This window comes from Drosophila teissieri, chromosome 3R (genome assembly GCF_016746235.2).
Source record: "Drosophila teissieri strain GT53w chromosome 3R, Prin_Dtei_1.1, whole genome shotgun sequence".
In the NCBI taxonomy this organism is placed as follows: Eukaryota; Metazoa; Arthropoda; class Insecta; order Diptera; family Drosophilidae; genus Drosophila; species Drosophila teissieri.
Window position 1 is genome coordinate 1,546,215 of NC_053032.1, and position 27,762 is coordinate 1,573,976.

At 38.6% G+C, this 27,762-nt stretch overlaps 1 protein-coding gene across 2 annotated transcripts in view; it reads right to left on the reverse strand.

Moving 5' to 3' along the window:
- Positions 1-7,075: 7,075 nt before the first annotated feature.
- Positions 7,076-27,762, reverse strand: part of LOC122621981 (DEAD-box helicase Dbp80) — a 120,165-nt gene continuing 99,478 nt past the window's right edge. The window contains exons 9-11 of one of the 2 annotated variants that reach the window (XM_043800045.1): positions 17,714-17,876; positions 17,545-17,658; positions 7,076-7,275 (exon numbers count right to left, since the gene is read on the reverse strand). In XM_043800045.1, the coding sequence (XP_043655980.1) occupies positions 7,136-7,275; positions 17,545-17,658; positions 17,714-17,876 (417 nt within the window). In that variant the 3' untranslated portion in view covers positions 7,076-7,135. Of the gene's footprint in view, positions 7,276-17,544; positions 17,659-17,713; positions 17,877-27,762 lie in introns of those variants that run through there. The other variant, XR_006326258.1, reaches the window with a different exon arrangement.

Here is a 27,762-nt window from a genome sequence, read left to right on the forward strand (position 1 = left end):
GAGTATGGTCTTTTGTAAACTATTTTTTCGTGAGAGGTTTTTATATCATGACGTATTATACTTGTGAATGTAAGGTTTTCATTTTTGCAATATTGAATGTCATTGAACTCTTTTAATAAATTTGTAAGTCTGTATTTTTCTTCACTATTTAAATGTTCTAGTCTGTATTTGTGTTATGAGTCTATGTTGTTGTCCATGGCATAGTTTATTTCTGATGTAATGTTGTTTTCTTGTAAGAGTGCATTAAAGTTTTCCGAAGAGTACTCATCACATGGATCTAGTTCTTTGTGAATGAATGTTCTTTCGTTAATTATTGTTTCTTTCCGAGAGTAGTCTATTAAACCGTTATTCTCCATTAGTATTTTTCTTCCTAACAGAATATCATAATAAGGTGAAAATGAATGAATATAGAATTTTTGCGTTTGTTAAAAAAGACCGTTGGCTGGAAAGTCTACATATTTATTTAATTTAGAATAGCCTGTCATACTTCAGACAGTTATTTGCTTATCCTTAACTTGAAGGTTGAAAAAGTTTGAGCTCATCAAGTTTATCGAAGAGCCAGTATCAACTATGCATCTATATCTGTGGTTATTAAACATGATCTCTATGTATTGGTGGGATCCCAGGCTGGTATTGGAAAATTTTCAGCTTGTTGATATTGCTGATCTGTAACCAAATTTGTCTGAGTAATCTGTAATTGATCTTCGTGGAACTGTTCGTCGTTATTAATGTAGTGTTCAGTTTCGTTATCGTAATCTAATTCGTGCTGGTGAAAATTTTCATTTGTCTGGATACGCGATTGTTCGCTGCTTTCTCTAAAACGCTTATTTGGCACTCTTGGTTGTTGGGGGGCTGATAGTAGTTTCGGGTGTCGTTTTGACGGTCCTGAAGTAAGTCTGTTCTGAATCCGTTGTATAAATTTCTGTACTGATTAAGTTGCTGTTGTCTGGTCGGAGGAATTTGTCTAAAAGGGGTTTGATTGTTTACGTTAGTGTTTTGGGTCTGTGTGGGCTTTGATGTTTTGCCTCGCCCACTCTAACGCACTATTGATGAAAATTATCGAGTAGAAATACAATAGAAACTTAAAACAAGAGTGAACGCTATAGTCGAGTTCCCCGACTATCTGATACCCGTTACTCAGCTATGGGAAGTGCGCAGGAGAGTCTTCAACACTGACAGTTTTTGGCGGAATAAAGGGTCGAATGAATCGTTGGTTGGGGTGAGTGTTTTTGGTTTGGTTAATGTTTGTATGTTTATAGGTGTTTGGTGAATTTGAGTTAAGTTTTGGCTGACTATCGAATGTTTTGGAAATTGGGTCGTCGTATAGACCTTCTTGTTGGGCGGTTTGTCTTAATTTTTGAACGGTTGAAATGTCATACCTCGCTAAGGTCATGAGCAACCTATCGGGGAGTGAGCGTTGAATTGTATTTTGTATAGTGGTTGCCATTGCTTGTGTATAAACCACCATATTATTTCGGTCATTCTTATAATTAATTAATTATTTATAATTACAGTGGACTTATCTTCTAATTGTTCACAGAATAGACGTAAGTTACCCTTAAAAGGTGTGCGATACAATCTTCCTAGTAGTTCCTCCAGGGGCGTCTGAGTCGCGAATTCCGTGATTAGGGCGTCTCTTAAAGTTGTCCATTCGTTGTGCATTCCAAATTGGGTAACCTTTTCCGCATCTCTGACAATTTTGCAGTTCGATGGCTCCAAATATAACCGCCTTCTGTCGAGCGTCGTTTGAAGGGTATAAGTTCAACAGGTATTCAATACGTCTGATGAACGAGCTGAGATTTGATGGGTCTCCAGAGAATTTCGGTACTTGGCGTATTTGCCGAAGTAATTGAGACATATTTTCCGTTGGTAACTCCATTTTAGTTTTATTTATAAGTTAGTTTCTGTTCTTGTTCACAGACTGCTGCAGTATGTCGAGACTTATGCCTTAAGTGAACTACACTGTTTTAACTTTTTATTGTTTTATACAATAGTAGCGGTCGCACTTTGTATTTTAGTGGGCTACTGTTTTTGTTCACAGACTGCTACAGTATGTCGAGACTTATGTCTTAGTGATTTAATTTAATTAAATTTTAATTGTATTACACCTTAATGGAGGTCTCACTTCACGAAGCGGTCCACAAAATTAGGTCTTTAAATTAACTCCGATCGCACAGGTTCTTGCGCGGATACCGATTTTAGTCACTTTAAACGAACCGAAATCACTTTGTTGCGGCCAATTCGCGGGTACAATCAGAAAAGGTTACTTGGTCGTACAAGTTTCCTCTTTTCACTAGATTGTCAAAGGATAACGAGTTACTAGGACTTTTTTCAGTATCCTACCGACTGCGCCAATAAACTTTTTTGGTGATAGATTTAATGAAAAAAAAAAATATTTTCCTTTTTATGATCTTTATTTGAATCAGTTTCACCAGAGGTCAGTTAGGAACTAATTTACAAATGTATTCTTTCGGCCCAGCAAACCTTTTACAGAGGATTAACATAAGCCTTTTAAGTTCTACTTAGCTTTATATGTCAAGCTTAACAGATCATTAAGCTCGTTACCGTTAAGCGGTTTGTATCTTGGGGGAATGTTATTTATGAGGCTTTTGGAGAGTGAAGCTTTCCAAAAGATCGGCTTTTGCTTTTTTTTATGAAGAGTGAATATGTCGTATGAAGAAATGAATATGTCACTATATATTCTTGATCAGGATCAATAGCCGAGTCGATCTGGCCATTTTCGTCTGCCCGTCCGTCTATCCGTCTGGCCGTCCGTATGAAAGTTGAGATCTCAGGAACTACAACAGCTAGAATGTTGAGATTAAGCACACAGACTCCAGAGACGCAGCGCACTCTAACGCCCACAAACCGACCAATACTGCCACGCCCACACTTTTAAAAAATGTTTTGATATTTTTTCATTTTTTCATTTTTGTATGCTTTGTAAATTTCTATCGATTTGCCAAAAAAATGTTTGCCTCGCCCACTCTAACGCCCATAAACCGCCAAAAACTGTCGGTGTTGAAGACTCTCCTGCGCACTTCCCATAGCTGAGTAACGGGTATCAGATAGTCGGGGAACTCGACTATAGCGTTCACTCTTGTTTTAAGTTTCTATTGTATTTCTACTCGATAATTTTCATCAATAGTGCCAAATAGATATTTAAAAACTGAGCCCACAACGTTAATAGGTTCCCTATTTATTTATATATAGCACGAGTATTCCGACTAGTTCTCTTTTTATTGGTATGAAAGGTTGTATAACAATTTGACCTGGGTTGCACGGTTTAGGCTATAATATATATATTTCAGTTAAGTTGATTCTCAAACAATAATGTTCAAAGGAGGATGGTGGTTTATAAGAAAGAAGGAGATATCCCTATTATTAATTTAAATTGGCTGTCCATGAACCGCTGAGCTTATGTATCTTTGGGACTACCCAGATGGGGCTATCGTACGGTGAGTTACTGCTACTTACCCTTATTTACCTTGGTATTGATTGTATGTTTGGTTTGATTAGTAAATGTCAACTTATCACCCTCGTAATACTACATGTTATGGTATTGCTGCAGGAGTGCACACAATCTTCACTTTTCTTCTCTATTTAGATGTTCCCATCTGTATAGGTCTGATTTTAATATGGGTGAATAATTTCTTGGTTGTCTGAGCAAGTTGCCAGGTGCCATGCTTACATTTTAGTGACTCTGTTCTTTGTTGTGGTAAGGATCCACTATTTGTTTATTATTGCTTTTGCCAAAAATTTTCTTCCTAAAATTATGTTATATTTTTCAGAGAAAGGGTGCACTAAATATCTTTGAAGGTATGGGTATCCTTTTGTTGATAATAATCTTCATTGCTGGTATGAATAAGAATATTAGTATTCTGGATTATAAAGTCCATAATATCAGTTATGGATCCGGTATTAATAAGGCATTTTAAACTATTTTCATTGTATTTAGTTGTTATATATATTGGGGTTTTCCAAGGCTTGTGGCTTAACATTTTCAGCTTGTTTGACATTGGGTTCTTGGCCGTAGTTTTTTGTCTCTTCTGTATTATTGTGCTGTGGTAGTTGTGTTGTTTGTGAACTATAGTTGCTTTCGTCAATTTTATACTGATACTCCGGATAATAGCCCTAATGGTCGTAAGGTGGATAGTAAAAACAGTCATAAGGATAATATTGCTGATAGGCAGTTCTTTCTTGATATAACGATTCATCCATACTTATCCTAGTGTGTCCAGTATTTGATATCAGCTGACCGCTTTATTATTGAGCTACATCATGGCAAAAGGAATCGAGTTGGACTGATTTGCTTAATAACTTTTCAGATCTTCTAATTTTATCAGTTGTTGGTATCATAAAATTTTTGGTAACCTTTATTTTTGAACAACTCGATGAGCTTGCTCTAGCGTCCCATGATAGTGCCAAACTGCTTCTGGGCTTACATGCTGGATCTGAAAGACATTTGGAGTAGAAGAATTTAGGAGAGCAAGTGTTTCTTCCAAATGGTCAAATGGCTGAAAGAGTTTCTCTAGCTCGTCCGCAATAGCTAAAGAGATTTCTGAGTCAGACCTGTACCATGTTTTGGCGGCTTTCTGTACGGAGATTTTGCGATGAACTATCGCTTTATACGACGTGTAGATTTCCAGAGTTCGAAGCCGTACATCTCATCAAAATATTTGCGTTTTGTATCAAACAGAAACTTCTTTAGATCATCTTCAGGACGACGATAAGCGCGTTTGTCGACTGGATTATGGGATCTCATATATCTGCGACATAAGGATCTTTTCAACTTTACAAAGTCCATAACAGTAGGTAGGTTCCAAAAGAGCATAAAGAGGGTTTGAGGAATACGGAAGAAGTCCACACGTTGCGGACTCGGCAGCAATATGGATTTCGGGCAAACAGCTCAAGAGCGTCATTGATGCTTAAAACCATGTTAATGTTGACAAGCTGGTAAACCGCTGCTTGGAAATCTGGAAGGCTCGCATTTCGATGATCAGACTTAAGCTCAAGTATTTCAGTTAGACAGAAGCACTCATTCCAAATCACTTTATAGACTGCAACGTCAAAGACTGTTGGTGTTTTTTGGCTGTATTAATAATGCGTGGGCTCTTCTGTATCAAGAACCTGGACATTTAAACTGTGAACAGATTTGCAGATTATATAACTGTTTACTTTGAAGACAGGATTTAATTAAAATTGCACAACCACCGCGTTTTCGATCGGGAGAATGGGTTTCTTGATGAATATCATACCCATGTAGTACGACCTAGAGCAAAAGTGTATTTCGCTAACCAATATGAAATCAATAAGATGATTTAACAAATAGACCTGCAGATCTAGGGCTTTGTTGGCAAGTCTGTCGGCGTTCCACACTCAAATGAGATTTGACTCATGGTTGGGCTACGTTAATTGGGAGTAGTCCAACGAGTGCTGAAGCAGTGCGTGTGGAATTTTGTGGCAATAACTTTTAAGACAAGGCCCATCATTCATTTGGAATAGCTAGTCAATTTGAGCAACTAGGACCAACAGTCTTTCGTTGGATTGCAAAAGCATTTGCTCTTGACAGTGCCATTGCTGGTCATTGAACAATTGCTACGAGTGGCATCGCTGTTGGGATCACACCTGCTGGCGATCTGGCTACTGTTGTTGCTGAGATCTTTGTTTTTTTTGTAACGGCTGTACTTTTTGTTGACGCATCTGAATTGCTTCCTATTGTTGCTGCCCAGCGGGGAGAAACTGTTTACTCTGCAAGAAAGTCACAGAAAGTAAGGACCACTAACTTGATAATTGATGAAGATACGGACGGCGTTAGCGCATGAGCTCGAGGCCACCAAGCTTAGTCGAATATTTGGTCTAGCTGTATGATGGCCAGCTGTATGATGCGGTGGGATGTGGCACTTTTGCGTCGACTTGCAATCTACTAATAAACAACATATGAGTCCGTTCAGATTCTGGCAGTGTTTAACCACAATTGGTGGTGATTTTTGGGAGGGTATTGGTTTGTGGGAGCGAAAGTGTTTACGACTGCCAGAGGGTTGGCTGAAAATGTTATTATTGCTGGCGGTATTTTTGCCAACTTTGGTATTCAAACGTTGTTACTGCTCTAGTTGTTTTCCATGTCATTTGCCTTATCTAAAATTTCTTTTGATAGGCATCTGAATAGTATTTGAATATTCGATAACGACATTATCGCGGTTGTTTTTTTTATCAATCGCCTCAGTAGGCGATCGGGCTCTTGGTTAACTTTGTTTCGCACTTATTGATAATAAGGAAATCGTTTCTTATTGAATACAAAATGAAAATACATATATCAAATATATATCGACTTTATTAAAGAAATAATAATGTCAAAGAACATAAAAAATAACATCCACAATATAACAACAAAAATTAATAGTAGCATATTTGTACTTTTTGGGTCATATTTTTACTTTATTTATAACATGTGCAGTATAGTCCACTGTATTAGTATTTATGTATGTATAAGACCTTACTCGTAGAGTAAAAGGGAGGAAAAATGTGTTGAACATTTTTTATTCATTTGTCTTTCAAATTTCTTTTCAACTGATGACCATCCTGTTTTAGCTAAATTATAGTCGTTTCGTATTTCTGCAGTTCAAGATGATTCAAACTTATCATGTCAAAATTGCGGAAATACGACGTTGCAGAATGTAGCAAATTATGTACAGCTCAATTAAAAAAGCAGTAATAACGACAAAACGGCATTGATCTTTGCATAAATTACCTTAGGATTGGGCATCAATCAAGCTCTGACCTCTACTACTCATACTAGATTTCAGTTATGATATTACGCCACTGTTTTAGTAAAAAGCTGTTCTAAAAATTCTCTTGTCACCTTTTACTTCCCGATTTGTAAAGCCTTAAATTAGAAGTCACATACTTATCGCTCCTGTCACCAAATTGTAATTCTAGCATTCGAACGGATGCTCGCAGTCCATATATTAACGAAGTCTCGAACTTTCAAATAGATAAAATGCCCAAAAGCTGCTCGCAAGTCACTCGGATTGCCGCTTGCATTCCTACTTTCCCGAATATTTGACATGCTATATTTACCAGATGATATATTTCATTTTTATTATCAAAATAATAATCGTTTATAAGTTAAAATCTATGTGCCAATTTTTTCTATATCATCGGCGCTATCGGTATTTAAAACTTCAATTTTTTTGTTGAAATGTTTTTCGATATCGGAACACACTTTCATAGTCTTCTCATCCGTTAAAAGATTTATGGCGATTCCAGACTTTCCTGAAACAAAATGTTAAAGGTAAAAATGTTAAAAAGGTGTAAAAGGTAATTAGAAAATCTTAAATCGGCGTTAAAAAACCTGCATTCAAATTAGCAAAGGTCGCAATATTTTTGCTTTTCACTACTTTAATTGTAATCTGTGATCTGGGAAAATCCAAAATCGCAAAATTTAAAAAAAATAAGAGAGGAAGAATATCGGAGACAAAAATCAAAAATCACCTCTAAAATCTATAACTTCAGAAGTAACACTATGTACGTTTGTTTCAGAACGTCGAACAGTGGTGCTTAGATACTTTAGGGTTAAAAAATCATAACTCTTAAACCTGTTGAGATATTTTAATAATTTTTTGTAGGTAAATTTAGTACCTTTCGATTAAGTGGTCATACAATATGGTGTTATAAATAGTAGATTTTATACTCGAAAATTAATGTTTTTTGAGGCAGTTTTCTCAATTTTTATCAAATTTCGACAAATACTTTTAATTTGTTTTCTTTTACTGTTTTAAAAAGAAAATATAAATAAATTTATGTTTTTTTATTCTTTATTTTGTCAGTTTTTATCTATTTTAACCTATGTATGCACTTTTTGTTCAAAATAATCATTCAATTTTACTTCATTGAATATTTTTGAAGAAATAATTAATCATTATACATTCATTTAAAATCATTACAAAGTCAGGGATTGAAAAACAAGCCGCCAATACAGGAAAAAATGTAAGCCCGCCATACAATTTCGTACTGCGGAGCGACTGCGCTTGTAGCAGAATTTGCACTAAGCCGCGCGTTTTTTACGCTGAGTTGAAAGTATATTTTGCCTTGGAAATTCGGGGTGGGACGTCGGGGGACCCGATCTCTTTTGATTATGATAAAGAACATATTGAAGAACAACACCTCTATTCGCCAGGTCCCGACGGAATTTCTGGCTGTGTGCTTAGATTCTGTGCGGAAGCCTTGTGCAAACCTCTACTAAAACTGTTTAACTTATCTCTGGAATCTACACAGTTCCCCCAAATATGGAAGGAGTCCTTTGTGATCCCTCTCCATAAAAAGGTAAATCGGATGCAAGCAATTACAGAGGAATCTCCAAATTGTCTGCTATCCCTAAGCTTTTTGAAAACGTTATCACTCCTCATTTTCAGCACCTTTGTAGGTCAATTATATCACCATGTCAGCATGGGTTCATGAAACGCAGATCAACTACTACTAACCTTCTGGAGCTAACCTCCTTCGTAGTACAGGGCTTCAAAAATAATCTTCAAACAGATGTCATTTATACGGATTTTAGTAAAGCATTCGACTAATTCACTTAATCATTCACTTTTAATAAAAAAAACTTGATTTATTAGGTTTCCCTGTTGATCTCCTAAATGGGATTGTAAGTTATCTGAATGGCAGGACGCAACGGGTCCTCTTTAAAAATTCTCTTTCTTGTATTCTCCGAGTCACATCCGGCGTCCCACAAGGGAGCCACCTAGGTCCGCTCCTTTTTACCTTATTTATTAACGACCTTCCCTTAATAATAAATCATTCGCGTGTACTAATGTACGCTGATGATGTAAAATTATGCTTGCAATATAAGGACATTTCTCGCCATTTGTACTTACAATCCGATCTAGATTGCTTTCAAACCTGGTGCCGTGACAACGAATTAAACTTAAATGGCTCTAAGTGTAAAGTTATGACCTTTTGTCGTGCCAACTCAATGCACGCAACTTACACTTTAAGTGGGTGGTCTTTGGACAGAATAACACATGTTGATGATCTTGGTGTTCTTCTGGATCCTAAACTTAAATTTTCAGACCATATTTCGTCTATTGTCAATAAGGCCAGGGGTGTGCTTGGTTTTATAAAACGGTGGGCAAAGGAATTTGATGATCCTTACATGACCAAAACCTTATTTATTTCTCTAGTCCGTCCGATCCTCGAGTATGGATCACCTGTTTGGATCCACAATATGAAGTTTACTCGGACCGCATTGAATCGGTTCAAAAGAACTTCTTACTTTTTGCCTTACGGCGCCTTAATTGGGATGCAAACCTTAGATTACCTCCTTATTCAAGTAGATTAATGTTAATTAACCTACCCTCCTTAGCTAACCGTAGAACGTTGCTTGGCACAGTCTTTATTTTTAACCTTATTCGTGGTGAAGTGGATAGTCCCGACATGGTTAGCCGGCTAAACTTCACTGTTCCAAGCAGATTTACTTGAAACAAGAGAGAACGCTATAGTCGAGTTCCCCGACTATCTGATACCCGTTACTGAGCTAGTGAAAGTGCAAAGGTGCAGTTTTTGGCGGTTTGTGGGCGCTAGAGTGGGCGTGGCAAAAAGTTTTTTGGCAAATCGATAGAAATTTACAAGACTAATACAAAAATGAAAAAATATCAAAACATTTTTCAAATGTGTGGGCGTAGCAGCTTTGGGCGGTTTGTGGGCGTTAGAGTGGGCGTGGCAAAAAGTTTTTTGGCAAATCGATAGAAATTTACGAGATTAATACAAAAATGAAAAAATATCAAATCATTTTTTAAAAGTGTGGGCGTGGCAGTTTTGGGCGGTTTGTGGGCGTTAGAGTGGGCGTGGCAACATGAATCGACAAACTTGCGCTGCGTCTATGTCTCTGGAGGCTGTATGCTTACTCTCAACTTTCTAGCTTCTATAGTTCCTGAGATCTCGACGTTCATACGGACGGACAGACAGACGGACAGACGGACGGACAGACGGACCAGGCCAGATCGACTCGGCTATTGATCCTGATCAAGAATATATATACTTTATATGGTCGGAAACGCTTCCTTCTGCCTGTTACATACTTTTCAACAAATCTAGTATACCCTTTTACTCTACGAGTAACGGGTATAATTACGTACTTCTAATTTTAAATCATTGTAGATCTAACTATGAATTGCATGATCCCTATAGAGTATTATGTTCTGACTATAATAGATTCTATCCTATTATCTCTAATTCTGACTCTCTGCCGTTTTTAAAGCGATCAATATTAACGTACTTAACGAATTCTTAGATCTTACTCTATATACATATATTTCCTCGTCCTTTACTGTCTTCTACATCGCGTCTATCTTCCCGCGATTCGAGCCGTACGATACACGGCAGCGCCCCTCAGTCGGTTGGGCGGGAGGTGTGGCCGTGGGACTCGCGCGTAAAAAAAAAAAAATAAAAAAAAAATCCAGGTGCTGCGTTCAACTCTGATGTATGGAGTCGTAGTGTAGTGGCAGGCTATGGAAATGACGACTTACAACAAGCTCATGGAGAGAACTCAGCGGCAGACACTGCTCTGTATAACAAGGGCGCTGAGGTCAACCCCCACAAAAGCACTCGAAACTATAATTGAAGTTGATCCCCTAGACATCCAAATGATTGCAGGAAAGGCTGCACAACGCCTAAGGAATATGTCTCTAAAAGGAATCGGGCATAGTTCAATTGGTCGAGACATGAGCAGTATATCTGTCTACATGGTCACCAGAACGTGCCCGGATGTAAGAACAACAACATTCATGGGACCAGACGACTGGAAAACAGGTCAGGACCATGCTCAACACCTCAATATATACACCGACGGCTCCAAGATGGAAGGAGTTGGAGCGGCCATATACTGTACAGACCCTGAAATGAGGCTGTCGTATAAGCTAACAAGCCAATGCAGCATGTTCCAGGCGGAAATATTTGCCATAGGGAAAGCGGAAGAGCTTGCGCAGAGCATTGACCGCCCACATGAAGCGGTCATCTTGTTCGTAGATAAGATCCATGCAATCGTCAGCGGTCAGTTCCAAATGTGTACTGGCAAGCAGGGAGGCACTAGATATCCTTAGCACGACCACGTCTGTGCGGATCTACTGGGTTCCCAGCCACCAGGGCATCGATGGTAATGAGACAGACGAACTTGCAAAGGAAGGCGTTGGACTGGCGAATGAAATATCAGAAAACGTTCCTGTCTCCCTTAGAACGCTCCAAAGCGAACTGGAGAGACGGGCCGACACACGACCCAAAAGCAGATGGAGGAGAACCTCCACCACCTGCAAAATTTCTAAAATCATGTGCAAAGAGCACAACGCAAAACTCAGTCACTACGTGCTGCATCTTCCAAGGAAAGACTGCAGACTGTTAGTAGGAAGTCTTACAGGTCACTGCCTAGCTGCAGTACACGCAGAGTAACTGGGAATTACTGACAACGCCAAATGCCGGAAATGTGATGAATTCGAGGCAATCGAAACCTTGGAGCGTCTCATTTGCAAGTGTCCGGCCCTAACAAGGGCAAGAATAAACTACCTAGGCGCCCCGGTTCTGGCATCGCTAGAAGATGCCTCCAGGAAGAAGCCAGGCGAACTACTTGCCTTCGCGAAAAATACCTCGATCCTAAAAGATTTTGAAAACCACGAAAACATTCTCTAGGTCCATAAATAAACTATCGGACAGCTACGGGCCATATTGGCCTATGCGCGGCCCCGTGAGGGCCTTCCGATCTAACCTAAACTTTTCTATTTTCTTATTAGTATTGTAAATTTCTATCGATCTGCAGAGGAACTTTTTGCCCACCCTAACGCCCACAAACCGCCCAAAACTGCCACGCCCACACTATTGAAAAATGTTTTGATATTTTTTCATTTTCTTATTAGTATTGTTAATATCTATTGATCTGCAGAAAAACTATTTGCCACGCCCTCGGTAACGCCCACAAACCGGCCAAAACTATCACGCCCATACATTTGAAAAATGTTTGGAAATTTTTGCACATTTTTGTTCGTCTTGTAAATTTAACTCTATATACCAAAAATCGTTTTGCCACGCCCACTCTAACGCCCACAAACCGCCAAAAACAGTCAGTGTTGTAATTTCTCTTCGCTCTTTCATTAGCTGAGTAACGGGTATCAGATAGTCGGGGAAGCCGACTATAGCGTTCGTTAATGTTAATGTTTTAAAAACAAAAAGTAAAAAAAATAATAAAAAAAATAATAATAAAATAAAAAAGGTTTTTTTTTCTCAATTTTTTTGATCTCTTTGTACCTTTTTTTGCACTTTTTGTTCAAAATAATTATTCGATTTTGCTTCATTTAATATTTTCGAAGAATAGTTAATCATTATACATTCATTTAAGATCATTACAAAGTCAGGGATTGAAAAACAAGCCGCCAATACAGGCATAAAGAACATATTCAAGAACAACACCTCATACGCCAAACCCATAAGTCGGTGTAAGTTCGATTTTTTTTCCATAAAAGTTGAAAAATATGTGAAAATTAGTACTTCGGTAAAACAGGTATGCCTGCACGTGCAAAGAATATTATACATTTATTCTACCTTGGTTTTACAGAGATTTGATGACCCTTTCCATAGAGACCATAACCAAGATCGGTTACATATTTTACCTAAAAATCGACCGCAAAATCCGAATTTTCTATAAAACACACCTGCTACTTTTGCAACCCAAAAAAGGTTCAACTTTGAACACGTGTAACTTCTAAAATACTAAACCGATTTTAATCATTTTTTGGATTCAACCCCTTTGAACTATTTCCTATCCCATGCAACGATCAGTTGTCATCAAAAATTTGATTTTTGTATAGTATCTGTATCTTCTGCGCCATTGTGCGTCGCAGGTATCTTATAGTCAAGTATCTCAACTATAGGTATCTTTCTTGTTCTTATTTACATAAATTGGCAGAGAGAAATAAAAAAATGAACAGAGTCAAGATGCTTGGATCAGACGTTTCGCATTAATATTTTACAAACTATACTTATAAAATTGCAATTGGCCCGTATTTGAGTATGAGAGTATGTAGGGGTTGACCTTGTGGCTATTTTCAACATCAGAGATGTACTGATTAGATATGAATTTATTCAGGAATTCAAATTCCCTTTGGTATTGTCTATAACTTTTCCTATCAACCCATTAGATGACGGCATCTTGTAAGAATGTCGCACCTTGATTGAAGTATAGCTGTCATGAGTCGATATGAGGGCCGATAAGATGTTGTTATAGTTAATTTCAATAGTACACAGACCCAATCTTATAATAAAAACGAATTATTATACCCGTAATATGTAGAGTAAAAAGTATGCAAAGTTGAAAAGTATGTAATAGTCAGAAGGAAGCGATTCCGTCTAATAAAGTATATATATTATTGATCAGGATCAATAGCCGAGTCGATCTGGACATGACCTTCTGTCCGTCCGTCTGTCTGTCCCCATGAACGTCGAGATCTCAGGAACTATAAAAGCTAGAAAGTGAGATTAAGCATGCAGACTACAGAGATATAGACGCAGAGAAAGTTTGTTGGCCCATGTTGCCACGCCCACTCTAACGCCCACAAATCGCCCAAAACTGCCACGCCCAAAACTTTTGAAAAATATTTTAATGTTTGTTCATACTTTTATTAGTCTTGTACATTTTTATCGATTTGCAGAAAAACTTTTTGCCCCGCCCACTCTAACGCCACAAACCGCCAGAAACTGTCAGTGTTGAAGACTCTTCTTCCAATAGCTGAGTAACGGGTATCAGATAGTCGGGGAACTCAACTATAGCGTTCTCTCTTGTTTTGATTTGATAAAACAAATATCATCGATACGATATTTTTTTAATATTACGACATGCCTATTTTTTATCTCAGCAGACATTTGTTTTAACGATCTTATTTTTTTCTTTGCCTTTCAACATTTATGCCTATGCAAGTTTGAGGTTGGGCCGTTTTTATAAGTTAGCAAAATTGAGCACATGCGACAATAAACAAGCCCGGGCACAATTTAGACTAGTTCATTTTTTATTTCCGTCAATGTATTCCATAAGGAAAATCGACCTTTGCGTGCACCACTTAAGGTATATGTTCCGCACTTTATTTTATCGGCTATAGCTGTATTGTTCTCCTTTTTTGTTTTTTTACAAAAGCTTAACCAAACGTGCAATAACTCGAGTAAATACTTGCAGTTAGTATGATGTTCTACCCGAACTCTTTCAAACGCTTCAATCATACAAGTATTAGTGAGAATAATTTAGGTTGTATCCTACAATAGCGAACGTGCCAAAGCAAATCAAGTATGAGGTGATTGGTAAATAATTAAAGTGTGTTGGTTGTCGTTGGTCTAAGTTGGTCTAAAAGTTTCGATTCATATACATGAATCAGTGAGCTTCCAAATCAGTACTCGAGTATGAATAAATATGTTGACTCAGTTCTCTGATAGATAGCGCAAGCTTGTTGACCCATGCTGCCACGCACACTCTAACGCCATCAAACTGCCCAAAATCTTCACGCCAACACTTTTAAAAAATATTTTGATATTTTTGTTTCACTGTTTTGTTTGTCTTGTAAATTTCTCTCGATTTGCCAAAAAACTTTTTGCCACGCCCACAAACCTCCCAAAACTGCCACTCCCACACTTTTGAAAAATGTTTTAATTTTGGCATTAGTCTTGTAAATTTGTATCGATTTGCAAAAAAAATTTTTTTACGCCCACTGTAACGGCTAAAAACCACCCAAAGCTGCCAAGCCCACACTTTTGAAAAATGTTTTGATATTTTTGTATTTTCTAATAGTCTTGTAAATTTCTATCGATTTGCCAAAAAACTTTTTGGCACGCCCACTCTAACGCCCACAAACCTCCAAAAACTGTTAGTGTTCGCAGTATAGTCGGGGAGCTCGACTATAGCGTTCTCTCTTGTTTTATAGTGTCTTCTGACAAATCAACACAAGCCGTATGAAAAGTGCTAAGACAAAGCGTCGAACAACGAAACGCTTCGAAGCCTCAAAATTGGGTAGCAGTAACTTGTCAGAGAGGAAGAAAAACAAGAAAAGAGTGCAGATGTTTATGGATCTCCAGAATGGGATCCAAAGTGCCGAAGTCCTTCATTAATGTAGAAAGGGGGGGTGGGTCTATAATTTGTTGTATCCTTTCGCGGGCGCCCTAGTCGTCCTTAGTATTCTATACAGATATTCAATGCGTTTGTACCCTTTTTTTAAAGGGAAGCCAATATTTGGACTGGGATTTGTTTCAATCTTTATCTTTGCTTTCCACCAATATTTTTTTTTTTTTTTTTTTTTTTTTTTTTTTTTTTTTTTTTTTTGAAATCGATTTTTAGTAGGGATAGTGGAGGTTATTTCATTTCTATTGGTGTGGTGTGTTTTGGTTTTGATTCTTTCTTAATTTAATTTTTGCATACAGCACCATGAATGAGTTAAATGATACATATCTTTAATAAAATAAGTGCAATGAAGAAAATAGCCCCTAGTAAGTTAAGTGTAATGTTGTTTATTGCAATTATTTCGATAATGTCGTTGTGCTTTCGATTTGTATTTTTATTATATTAAAAGGTGTGTATAGTGGTGTCAATCTCTTCTGATTTTAAAAGATTTTCACTTAAAATTATGTTATTGAATTATATTTTACACTGGCTTATCATTTTGTTTCTCTGGAGGCTCTGCTAGCTAATTGGCTAAATTTTTATTCTATGTTTACTACAATCAAAGATAGTCATCTGGACCTTACAAATATAGAGAAGCCACAGAATCTATGATATTTTCTGCGGGACTCTGCGTTGGAGACCACTCGCTCGCTGGAAATTTCGGAGGGCAACTATGATATAACATTGGAGTTGTTACAAAACAAATTGGGTAGTCGGTGTTTGGTTTTTCAGGCTTATGTTACTGAGATTAAGGACAGTGCAAAGTGGTCCCGCTGCAATGCTTCGTGATAAAGCAATTGTCGTATAAATTCAGCGCACATACCCGCGCTCTAAATGGATTGGGTACAACGGAGCAAATCGCTGGGTACATCATCGTTCAAGTATTTGCCCAAAAGCTGGATCCGGCGAGTCAGGCTAAATGAGAGGAGCATTTGGAGGACCCAGCCTTCGGAAATTTAATTCCAACGTGGGAATCCATGGTATCACTTCTGGAGCAGCGATGCAGGACTCTGAAGACTATGGATTTCGTTAGGTGGGAAGTAATCGTACATCGAAATATGCGTATGTCAGGCTTTCTCACCACAAATCTAGAACCCTCTGTATTGCCTAGCAAATGTTCAGCTCTTATTGCACACGATTTATGTAAGCATGTGGTACTCCTTGCCACTGCCACCGTGTCAGTAAAAAAACCGTTCAGGAACCTTTGTTCCTTGCCGTGCTGTACTCGACTCGGACTCTCAACTGCACCTGATAAATTTCTGATTCGTAAATCACCTTCAACCTAAGACAAAATCGGTCGCTTGTGTTACCAGAATAGCTGATTTTAGATTCGAGACACATGGTTTGTCAGTTAACCTTACTTCACTTCCAACAATGCTGTTATTGCTTCCAATATATCCAAGCATCAACCCAGCTTTTACATCGACGTGTGCAGCTAGAACAAACCCCAAAACCTTAAGCTCGCGGATCCAGATCTCAATCGCCCTCAGCGCGTAGATGTATTGCCTTTAATGCAGTCGATCCAATGGTAAGGCTTTACTATCGTCTTGCGCGGTTGTTTCAAATAATGGGAAAACCCTACTATTTGTCTTGAGGTTTTTCTTCATCGGTTTTGGGAGGTCGAGGGTTGCGCCGAGCCCATCGTCCGTGCTACTAAGGAAGAGCCAGACTGTGAAGCCCATTTTGTTAGACATTTTACGCGCTTGTCTACTGGGGAATTTTCTGTTCGATTGCTAATCAAGTTCAATTCAGATTTTTTGGCAGAGTCTTACCAGCAAGCTCTTCGAAGATTCTTATCTCTAGAGAGAAAACTAGAGCACCGTCAACCCGTCAAAGCTCAACACAAGGCTTTCATCAGGGGGTACTTACGTCTGGGACATGTTAGCAGTTCCGAAAGAAGAGTCTAGTTTCTGTCGATATGAAAGAGGACAGCAGCACCATTTCTAAGCATCGCGTCCTTTTTGATGTATCAGTATCAAATACTTCAGGATACTCCTTAAACGATGTTCTGATGGCTGGTCCAGTAATTCGGTTAAACGATTCCAGCACGGCCTAAAACGGTTCATATGGACAAGAAGGAGGCCACGAGAAATGTTGTCCATCAATGCTACATTTTGGTCACGCCCACTCTTACACCCACAAGCCGCCTAATACTGTCACGCCTACACTTTTTACCAATGTTTTTACTATTTGCATTTTATTACTTTTCTTGCCATTTTTCGATTTTTTTTTTCAATTTTCCAAATAATATTTGAAATTTCTCGCTTGCACTTTCATTAAACGAGTAACGGACATGTAATAATCGAGGAACTCGACACAGCGTTTTCTCTTCTTTTAGATTGAAAAATTAATTCCCTTACCAAATCTTCCAGTGCGTCCTATTCGATGTAAATAAGTTTCACAGTCAGCCATCCCACGAACGTCTATGGGCAAATCAAAATTGACTACAATTGTAACTTGTTCGATATCAATGCCTAAAATCAGGATTAGGTCAGTAGTACATATATCTTAGGATATTTGAGAACATACCTCTAGATAAAACATTTGTAGTTATAAGCACTTTTTCAAGTCCTGAACGGAAACGATCTAAGACAGCAAGTCTTTGCTCAACTGTCAAATCCCCGGAAAGAACAGCAACAGAATGCCCATCCGACGTCATTTTTGCTGCGAGCCAAGCAGCAGTTCTTCGTGTCTATAAGAGAGAGATTAAACATGTTTTTATTAAATTGAATATAATGGACAGCACATCAATGTCTATGTTTACTAATTCTGTTCTGTTAAGTTTATATAAAAACATGTACAAGTAAAGGTATTGCCAGGCCTTCAACGAAACTTATATCTAAGCTGCCAGAGCGCCAAGTATGAAACCTCGCTGTATAAAGGTGCATACAGTATTCGAAATTTAATGATGGATTCAATATGTGACAAAACTATGTGCATTTGCGGGAATGTAAGAATGAAGTTTCCGATGACTCGCCGCTAATGAAGCTTTACGGAGCAAACAGCTGAATCCCCCTCTTCCGACCCAGTGGGGTTTCTTCGATAACGAAGATGCTGCTACACCAAAATGGCAGATTGACGGAATTAGTTTCGGATTTCTACCTCGATGAATAAATTCGAAAATATATCCAACAAAAAAAAATCAGCTTGGTCCAGGAGGAAACTCGAAAAGAGATAAGTCATAAGATTGATTCAGCTATGCGGGTGTATAAAGTTTTCGCTTTGACTCCGTCGAATGGCGAGCAGTGCCATTGTGCTTGTGCCGGCTGCTTGAGGTTCTCGACAGTACGCAACATTAACTTATGTCAATTTAGAAGGCTTTGAAAGCGCTTTAAGTTCGCTTAGCCAACATTGGTGGAATCATGGAGTTTCCAGCTCCGATCGACAAGCTAGAGCTATTAAAATAGAATCTTGAACTACACAACCACAGGCACCAAAAGCGCCTGGAGGTCAAAAATTGATGAGACGTCAGAATGCCGGAATGGATTGGGACTTCGGTTAATTGCGAACTATGCAGTTGCTGTTTGGACATCAGTTGATTAAATTCCTCAAGTTCCTTAAGTTCGTTTTCTGTATCTGCCTTGGTGAGCAGATTGTCGCCGCAAAAGGTCACTAGTAGAATTTTGAAGTCGCAAAGTTAATAACGGTGAAGGAAACTTGTGCATGCGAAACGTTTACCAAAATGGAATAGATTTAAAGGACCCGTCAAACTAGAACTAGAAAATGATGGCCTGCATTTTTCTACCCGTAGCTGCCGCATTTGACTCAGGCTCAGATACTTGCCAGAAAATTTGATCATGTGGCATAGTAGCAAGAGATTGAGCTTATTGATACCATTTCTAATCCGCATGACGTGTTTGAAAGGCAAGTTAACAAGTTTCGGGAATGATTCCCTCGAAGGTGCTACTCTACCTCCTCGCTCGATCAAAGACATTAGAATAACAATATGCGTAACGGCCATACATTTGTTTTGCACTATACAGTCACTTTTTTGGTGGCGGCAATAATTGTTTTATCTTTGCTCGCGTAAAATTGAGAGCATAAAAATCTTAAAATAGAATTCAATTGCTTGTGTGAGTAAAAACAATAAGCAGAAAAGGGTGTATGTGCGCGTACCTGAGCTAGAAGACAATTTTCGGGACGAAATCAATTGCCAAGAAACGAATTTTATTAATGTTTTGGTCAATTTCGTTGTAATATGAACTAATATAATATCTTTTAAAAATTGATGCCGTTGAGATCTCAGGAACTACAACAGCTAGAAAGTTGAGATTAAGCACACAGACTTCAGAGACATAGACGCAGCGCACTCTAACGCCCACAAACCGACCAATACTGCCACGCCCACACTTTTAAAAAATGTTTTGATATTTTTTCATTTTTGTATGCCTTGTAAATTTCTATTGATTTGCCAAACAATTTTGGCCACGCCTACTCTAAAACCCACAATCCGCCCAATTTTGTATAAGTCTTGTAAATTTCTATAAATTTGCCATACAACTTTTTGCAACGCCCACTCTAACGCCCGCAATCCGCCAAAAACTGTCAGTGTTGAAGTCTCTCCTTCGCACTTCCACTAGATGAGTAACGGGTATCAGATAGTCGGGGAACTCGACTATAGCCTTCTCTCTTGTTTTAATATGCGTTAGTTAAAATCGATGTTTGAATTCGCTACCGTTGTTTATTATTAATAAGATGTAATATATGTAATAAGTGGTACCCAGGAAACACTATGGGGAGGTCATTACAATTGTAATGGAGACTTATATTTATGACCTTTGAGACGACCCAAAATATTTTAATTTTAAAATAGTTTAATATTAAACTTCAAAATATTTCCATGTTCTCCAACCAGGCTAGTTTTCTAACTATTGCTTTTCAATATATTTTGCTTATTTTTCAGTTATCTAAATGTTTTGTTTAAAAGATCTATTTTATGCACATAACATTCACAATTTGAGAGAAACCATAATAAGAAAACCCTACATTGATCTGTGCACTTATTGCATTGCCCTACAATAAATTTTGTACACACAGTTGTTTTATTTAAAAAAAAAAATATTTACAAAAACTTTATTGTGCATTTTATAGATATTAAAAAAAGGCCAGATGGCGCCATTAGTCCAAAGTCAGATTCTATCGAAAACTTGTTTATTGCTAAATTGATTTCATGAGGCACGTCGTGTGGACATAAGCACCTAAGAATCTTCAAATATTTTTAACGCGTCGATTTTTAAGCTGTCAAAATCAGAGTTAGCTGATATGTTTTCATATGTCATAGCTGAAGAATATGATGAAGATTTAATTATTAATTTTAACATCAGAGATGTACTGATAAGATAAGAATTTATTGAGGAACTCAAATTCCCTTTTGTGTTATCTATACCTTTCCCTATCAACTGGAATACCCATTGGATAAACCTCTTATAAAATTTATTTTTAAGATTTTTTTAACCTTTGAAGGTTTTTTGTGTACCACTGCATATTGTAAGAACGTCGCATCATGGTTGAAGTATAGCTGTCAAGAGTCGTTAAGAAGTTGTTATAGTTAATTTCAATGCAAGCATTCGATAGTACAATCTAATGATAAGAGGGAATTATTAATTTCATTTAAGGTTAAAGCACTTAGATTACATTTTTGAATTACATTAACAGACTTTAGAAAATGTAGAAACTCAATGTTAAAACGTAATGTCAGGTGACATATAAACCATTCTATATAAATCATCAATAACAAGACTGGTGTACAACTGACCATACAACAGAGCCCAAATTAAAGTCACCCGCAAGAAATAAGTCATCCGAGTCCTACAAGATAGCATTAATGTGAGAGATGTTATCCATGTGGGCCTAATCAGTCTTTGACAAGATCTTGTCGTGAACGGTTGTCTCAATAACTAATTCGGTAATCGTTTACCCGCTTTCGCTGCGAAGTTCTTATCAGTTCTCTGTTTTACTTATTCCTTTTGTTACTCATAATTAAGAAGCTCAAACTGTCGAATGGCGATGCCTTGGCATCTGCCGCTATTGATATGAATAATTATAAAAAGAAAACCGTTAAAAGAGCTAATCCTGCCTCCAGCCAATTTGCAAACTATTATCGTCCTCTACAAACACTAGATATTGACAATAATGATATGTGTGAAACTGAAACTTATAATGAAGTGATAATAAAACCACCTCCTATTACTATTATTAAACAAAACACTAAAGAAATTCATACAATTATGTCTACCACTGGAATTGAAAAGTATTTTTTACAAACAATTTCCATTGGTATTAAAATATGTGTGGAAAGCATGGACAATTTCGAGCAGCTTTCAACAAAACTCAAGGAACTTAAGTTGGAGTTCTTTACCTATGATACAAAAGCTACAAAACCTTACAAGGCCGTCCTATCTTGATTGGAAAGGCTTCCAACAGACAGTGTGAAGACCTTGCTAACTGATCTGGGACTACAATGCATTGACGTCAAAATAGTTAAAAAGAAAACTAAATCGGATTACGATCTGTTACTCTACATTGTTTACTTTGTAAATAAAAGTGTAACAGTACAACAACTACGTAACAACTACAAATATATTAACCATATGAAAGTACGATGGGATGGTCATGGATCAAACAATTGTTCTGTTAAAACTTCTTGTGCCCACTGTGCCGGAGCCCACACAACCGTTACATGTACAAACATGAGCAACAAAAAATGGGCGAACTGTAAGGGAGAGCACGCGTCTACAGATAAGACTTGTCCATGCCGTTTATATTATCTCAACATGATCTCAAAGCGCTCGGCTATGCGAATGAGGAGAAGCAACATCGAATTACTTAAAACTGTACAGAGCAATAGCAAAGCTCTTAATGATGCGAACCCCAGAAGCGCGCTCTCTTCACCTACTCAAAGTAAGAGTCTCACAATCGATATAAGGCAGCTTTAGAGATGCACTTGTCAAATCATCTACACCACCAAGCGATTCACCAAATAAACCAGAGCTGTTTTCACCAGACGAAATTAATTCACTATTAATAGATTTAATAAATAACCTTAGTACATGCTCCAATAAAGGAGAACAGTTTCAAGTTATCTCAAACTTAGCAATCAAATATGTATATGCTAAAAAATAATACTAATAATGATATTTTGAATGTTATGGCATTGAATGCCACTTTTTCCACTTTTCCTTGAAAATTTAAAATGTAAAAAATTCAAGGGCAATAAATTGTTAAAAAAAAAAAAACAAGAGAGAACGCTATAGTCGAGTTCCCCGACTATCTGATACCCGTTACCGCTAGTGGAAGTGCGAAGGAGAGTATTTACCACTGTCAGTTTTTGGCGGTTTGTGGGCGTTAGAGTGGGCGTGGCAAAAAGTTTTTTGGCAAATCGATAGAAATTTACAAATCTAATACAAAAATGAAAAAATATCAAAACATTTTTCAAAAGTGTGGGCGTGGCAGTTTTGGGCGGTTTGTGGGCGTTAGAGTGGCCGTGACAAAAAGTTTTTTGGCAAATCGATCGAAATTTACAAGTCTACTACAAAAATGCAAAAATATCAAAACATTTTTCAAAAAATTTTGTGTGCGTGGCAGTTCTGGGCGGTTTGGGGGCGGTAGAGTGGGCGTGGCAACATGAATCGACAAACTTGCGCTGCGTCTATGTCCCTGGAGTCCGTATGTTTAATCTCAACTTTCTAGCTTTCGTAGTTCCTGAGATCTCGACGTTCATACGGACAGACGGACGGACAGACGGACGGATAGACGGACGGACAGACGGACGGACAGACGAACATGGCCAGATCGACTCGGCTACTGATCCTGATCAAGAATATATATACTTTATATGGTCGGAAACGCTTCCTTCTGCCTGTTACATACTTTTCAACGAATCTAGTATACCCTTTTACTCTACGAGTAACGGGTATAAATAGTAAGTAAGTAAAATCATGCTGCGAATTAATAGTGGTTTGGGCTAGTACAAATATGATCATTGAAACAAAGTTTGTGATCAAATAAAAATGCGTTGAAGTACCTTGTTGGCAATAGAATACGAACATTACGATAAAAAACACTTCGTTACATTTAGCATATTTTATATACAAATTATTGAGTTTGCAGCAGGTCAAGATCTAATTGAATGCAAGAGTAGGGCACCGACATTATTAACATACACAGAACATGTAAACTGAAGCAGACTTAATAACTTCAGGTAGGTCGATTATTAAAGCCAAATAATAGAGATTCCAAATGCCTTCATTATATTTCACATTTTGAGAGCAATCTGTCAGTGTAATCATGTAATCATAAACAGAGTATCCACATTACAAATTTAGGGCGGAAATCTCAAGAGGAATAGCTCTTTAATAAGTTCTCTTTGGGTATCGAGTCGAAAACTTAAGAAAAATCCTTAAAAATAAATTCTGTTTGGTGTTTACTAGGATACTGCGATTTATAAATGAGGGGAACAATAGTAAATTGATAGTAATAGATAGGCACCTGATAAAACCATGCGAAATAAGCAATTGCATTTGTCTAGTGATAAATTTTTCAAATAAATTCAGTATATCACTAAACTTAGCGACTTCTAAATAGTTCGCGATATCAAATCCGTTCCCTTTTTAAAGAGCGGAACGACAAAGGGTTGTCGGAAAATAACATTGATTGATTGACATTTAAAATAACTTTTAAAGGGCAAGAAAGACAGGTTGCACAATATTTAAGAATGCAACTAAGGACCATATCAGGCGGTGATGAAAATGAGAGTTTGGATTCTTTTAGGCTTTTAAGGAAATCCGTACATTTCTACGTATGCTGGCATGGTTTTTTATGGTTGAGTCCTGCTTTTAAAATGTCAGTTGTAATTCCATTTCAAGGACACACTACGAATTCAGTAATTTTGGGAATTACATCGTCTATACATACATATATATTGCTACGCCCAAAAACCGCCTAAAGCTTTAAATTCACCCGTTACTAGTAGAGTATACTAAAAGGGTATAAAAGGGTATACTAGATTCGTTAAAAAGAATGTAACAGGCAGAAGGAAGGGTTTCCGACCGTAAAAAGTATATATATCCCGAAGCCCTCGTCAAGTTCTGTCGGATAATGGAAAGACATTTGTGGGCTGCCCAACTCTCCCGCGATTTTCTCCAAGCACTCAAAGGGGCTGTCACGGGTACCTTAAGTCACCCGCAGCTGCTTTGGGAATTCATTCCTCTGGGGGCCCCCTACATGGGAGGCTTGTGGGTTTCAAGACTCTGTTCTACAAGTCTACGGCCACGCGTAAGTACACATTCCTATTGGACCTGTTGGCACTTACGCCTAGGCACTTTCTTGTTGGAGGGCCCCTTCTCGCAACGAGATAAATGGGGATACAACGTCCATCATAAACCGCTGGCCACACCTAAAGGCTCTCCATCAGCAATTTCGTCTGCGATAGAAGGAAGAGTACCTTAAAGACCTCCATTAGCGAAACAAGTGGCGAGTCCCTACTAGAGACCTCTGTGTCGGGGATATGGTGGTTGTCAAGGAGGACAACCTTCCGTCCAATGAGTGGCGATTAGGACGAATTGACGCGGTTTTTCCAGGATCCGACGGCCATGTCCGTGTAGTCGAAATCCGCACATCGCGGGGGCTCATCAAACGTCCCGTAGCAAAGGTCGTCTTTCTTCCGATGGAAGCAGCCGGCTGCCCTCAATAATCAGTAGCCTGTCCACGCCAATGTTCCTCGTCACCGTGCTGTTTTGTAGTTAGTCCAATTCGTAGATTTACCAGTACTGATTTCCGCTTTTCTCACCGTACTATTCCTCCAGTCATATCAAGCACGATGTCTTCACGTCCGCGCAGCGCCACCGCATTGGAAGGCGTGCTCGAGGTACCAACTCCTACCGTGGCCGAGTCTGCAGTGGGATCCACCCTTTACGGAAATGCCCCCGAGAAGCGGTTCTGGCCCACGAGCACTCCGATAGAGCGTGTCGGCGAGGGGACTGCTGCAAAACGTGCGGGCAGGATCATTACACACTGCTGCACCTCTTTGAGCGCAGAGCCACAGCCCGCGGAACTAGTCCGCCTTACCACGGCGTTCCTCGGCCTCTCATGAGGGTGCGTCCGTTGCGCCTAGGCAGTTTTCCGCCGACCGTCCGAGTAGGCCGCCGAGCGCATCCTCCGCTCCGTCGCTGTCGTCCCTGTTACAGCGACACAGCGTCAACCTGCTACCGACTGCTATGGTGCGGATTAATACCGGGACTCAGGTCTTCCACACGGCGGTGCTCATCGACCCGTGCACGCCTACGAGCTGCATCGACGCGTCGCTGGCGTCAGCCTTCAGACTGCAAACGACCAGAGTTGGGGATGAGCAGGTTTGCTCGGCCACCGTGAGCTCCAAACGGGACAACAGTGTCCGGTTCGAGCTGGTTTTCAAGGTCGAGCCCCACGTGCGCATTCGCACTCCAATCCGGGAGCTGAGCGCGAGAGTGCGGGCCCACTTCCGGGACATTTCCTTGGCCGACGAGCGTTTTTACCTACCCGCTTTCGTAAAGCATTCTCTGCTAGTAAGAACTCTTGATTTATTAGGTTCCCTGTTGATCATCTAAATTGTATTTTAAGTTATCTGAATGTCAGGACGCAACGGGTCCTATTTTAAAATTCTCTTTCTTGTATTCTCCTAGTCACATTCGGTGTCCCACAAGGGAGCCACCATGGTCCGCTCCTTCTTACCTTATTTATTAACGACCTTCCCTTATTATTAAACAATCACGTGTACTCATATACGCAGACGATGTTAAGTAAAGCCTCCAATATAAAGACATTTCTTGTCATTTGGACTTACAACTTTAAGTGGATGCTCTTTGGACAGAATAACACAAAATAACAAAAAAAAAACATAAAACCCTAAAATTAAATTACCATGTAGAAAGGTAACCACCTTCCCCGTGTTACACCGACGCACCATAATGCAACTACAAGACAACACGGTAGCCGAATGAAACAACGAAGTCATAGTGATCACATAATGTGTAATAAAAAACCGTAATTCTATGCGTATTTCTGTAAACTGGCGACTCAGGATGCGTGCGTCCGACGCCTACATGTAAAGGGAGCAGCGATATGCTAAACACCGTTTTTCCACCTAAGCCCCATCACGGTACTAGACAATGGGATATTATGGAGAAGAAAGAGAGTAACACGGGAGTTGCGTCAGATCGTCAACGACTTCAAGAAGTAATCGAGGACGATCACTCTTCTAAGGGGAAAGTAGTTATTACAACATTAAAGGGTGCTAATTATACCCGTTACTCTTAGAGTAAAAGGATATATTAGATTCGTTGAAAAGTTGAAACAGGCAAAAGGAATCGTATACGAACATATAAAGAATATATATTCCTGATCAGGATCAATAGCCGAGTCTATCTGGCCATGTACGTCTGTCCGTCCGTCTGTTCGTCTGTCCGTCCGTCCGTCTGTCTTGTCTGTCCGTATGAACGTCGAGATCTCAGGAATTATAAAAGCTAGAAGGTTGAGATTAAGCATGCAGATTGCAAAGACATAGACGCAGTGCAAGTTGTTTAAATTTCTATCGATTTGGAAAATTTGTTTTTTAAACGCCATTAATCGCCCAAATCTGCCACACCCTCAATTTTGTAAAACGTTTCGATATTTTTTCATATTTGTATTAGTCTTGAACATTTCTCTCGATTTGCTACAAATCTTTTTGCCTTTGGCACGCCCACTCTAAAGACCACAAACCGCCAAAATCTGTTGGTTTGAAATTTCTCATTCACACTTCCACTAGCTGAGTAACGAGTATCAGAAAGTGGGGGCCAATGGCGTTCTCTCTTGTTTTTATTATTATTAATATTTTAAAGGTTGATAGACCCTAGTGTTTGTAAAGTGCAGACACAGAACTTGTCACCTTTGGGGGCCGAACCGTGGTGAGTAAAGCGCTTACAACGGATCAGCATTTTTCGCGATCACGTGGTCGGCTTCGTCGAACCTGCTAAGAATCCTTTATGCTTGTATCACCCCTGTTTAAGAATTAGTATAATAAAGAGCACTTGGCTCGTATTCTGAATTAATAAATTATTTTATTATTTGCAGTTGCAACTCCGCTTAGTGTGGCCGTGCCATTTTATCTATCCTTTCGAGCTTTAATAGTTTCCAAGATCGACAGACGTTCATTTGAATGAACCGACGAACATCTGTTGTTGGCATACTAATGCTGATGGCATACTTATAAAAGTAAGTTTTGTATTCCAAAAACATTCATCATTCAACATTCTATCTTTTACAGTCTCTGAGCTTTAGACGTTCAAACGAATAGATAGACGAACATGTCGACTTGACTACATATCCTGATATAGACTTTATATACTCAGAATTATTTTTAAAGAATCTAATATACCCATTTACTCCTTGTGTATTATAAATAGAAATGTATCTGTGCACTTTTAGATTATGTACACTGAAGACGCAAGCAGCAAGTGTAGTGAACAAATAATTGGAGAAGCAGGTAGCAACATACATCATAAATACATATATCCGACATATATTATATTATATTTCAAATCGCGTTATATTTTTATTCCGCC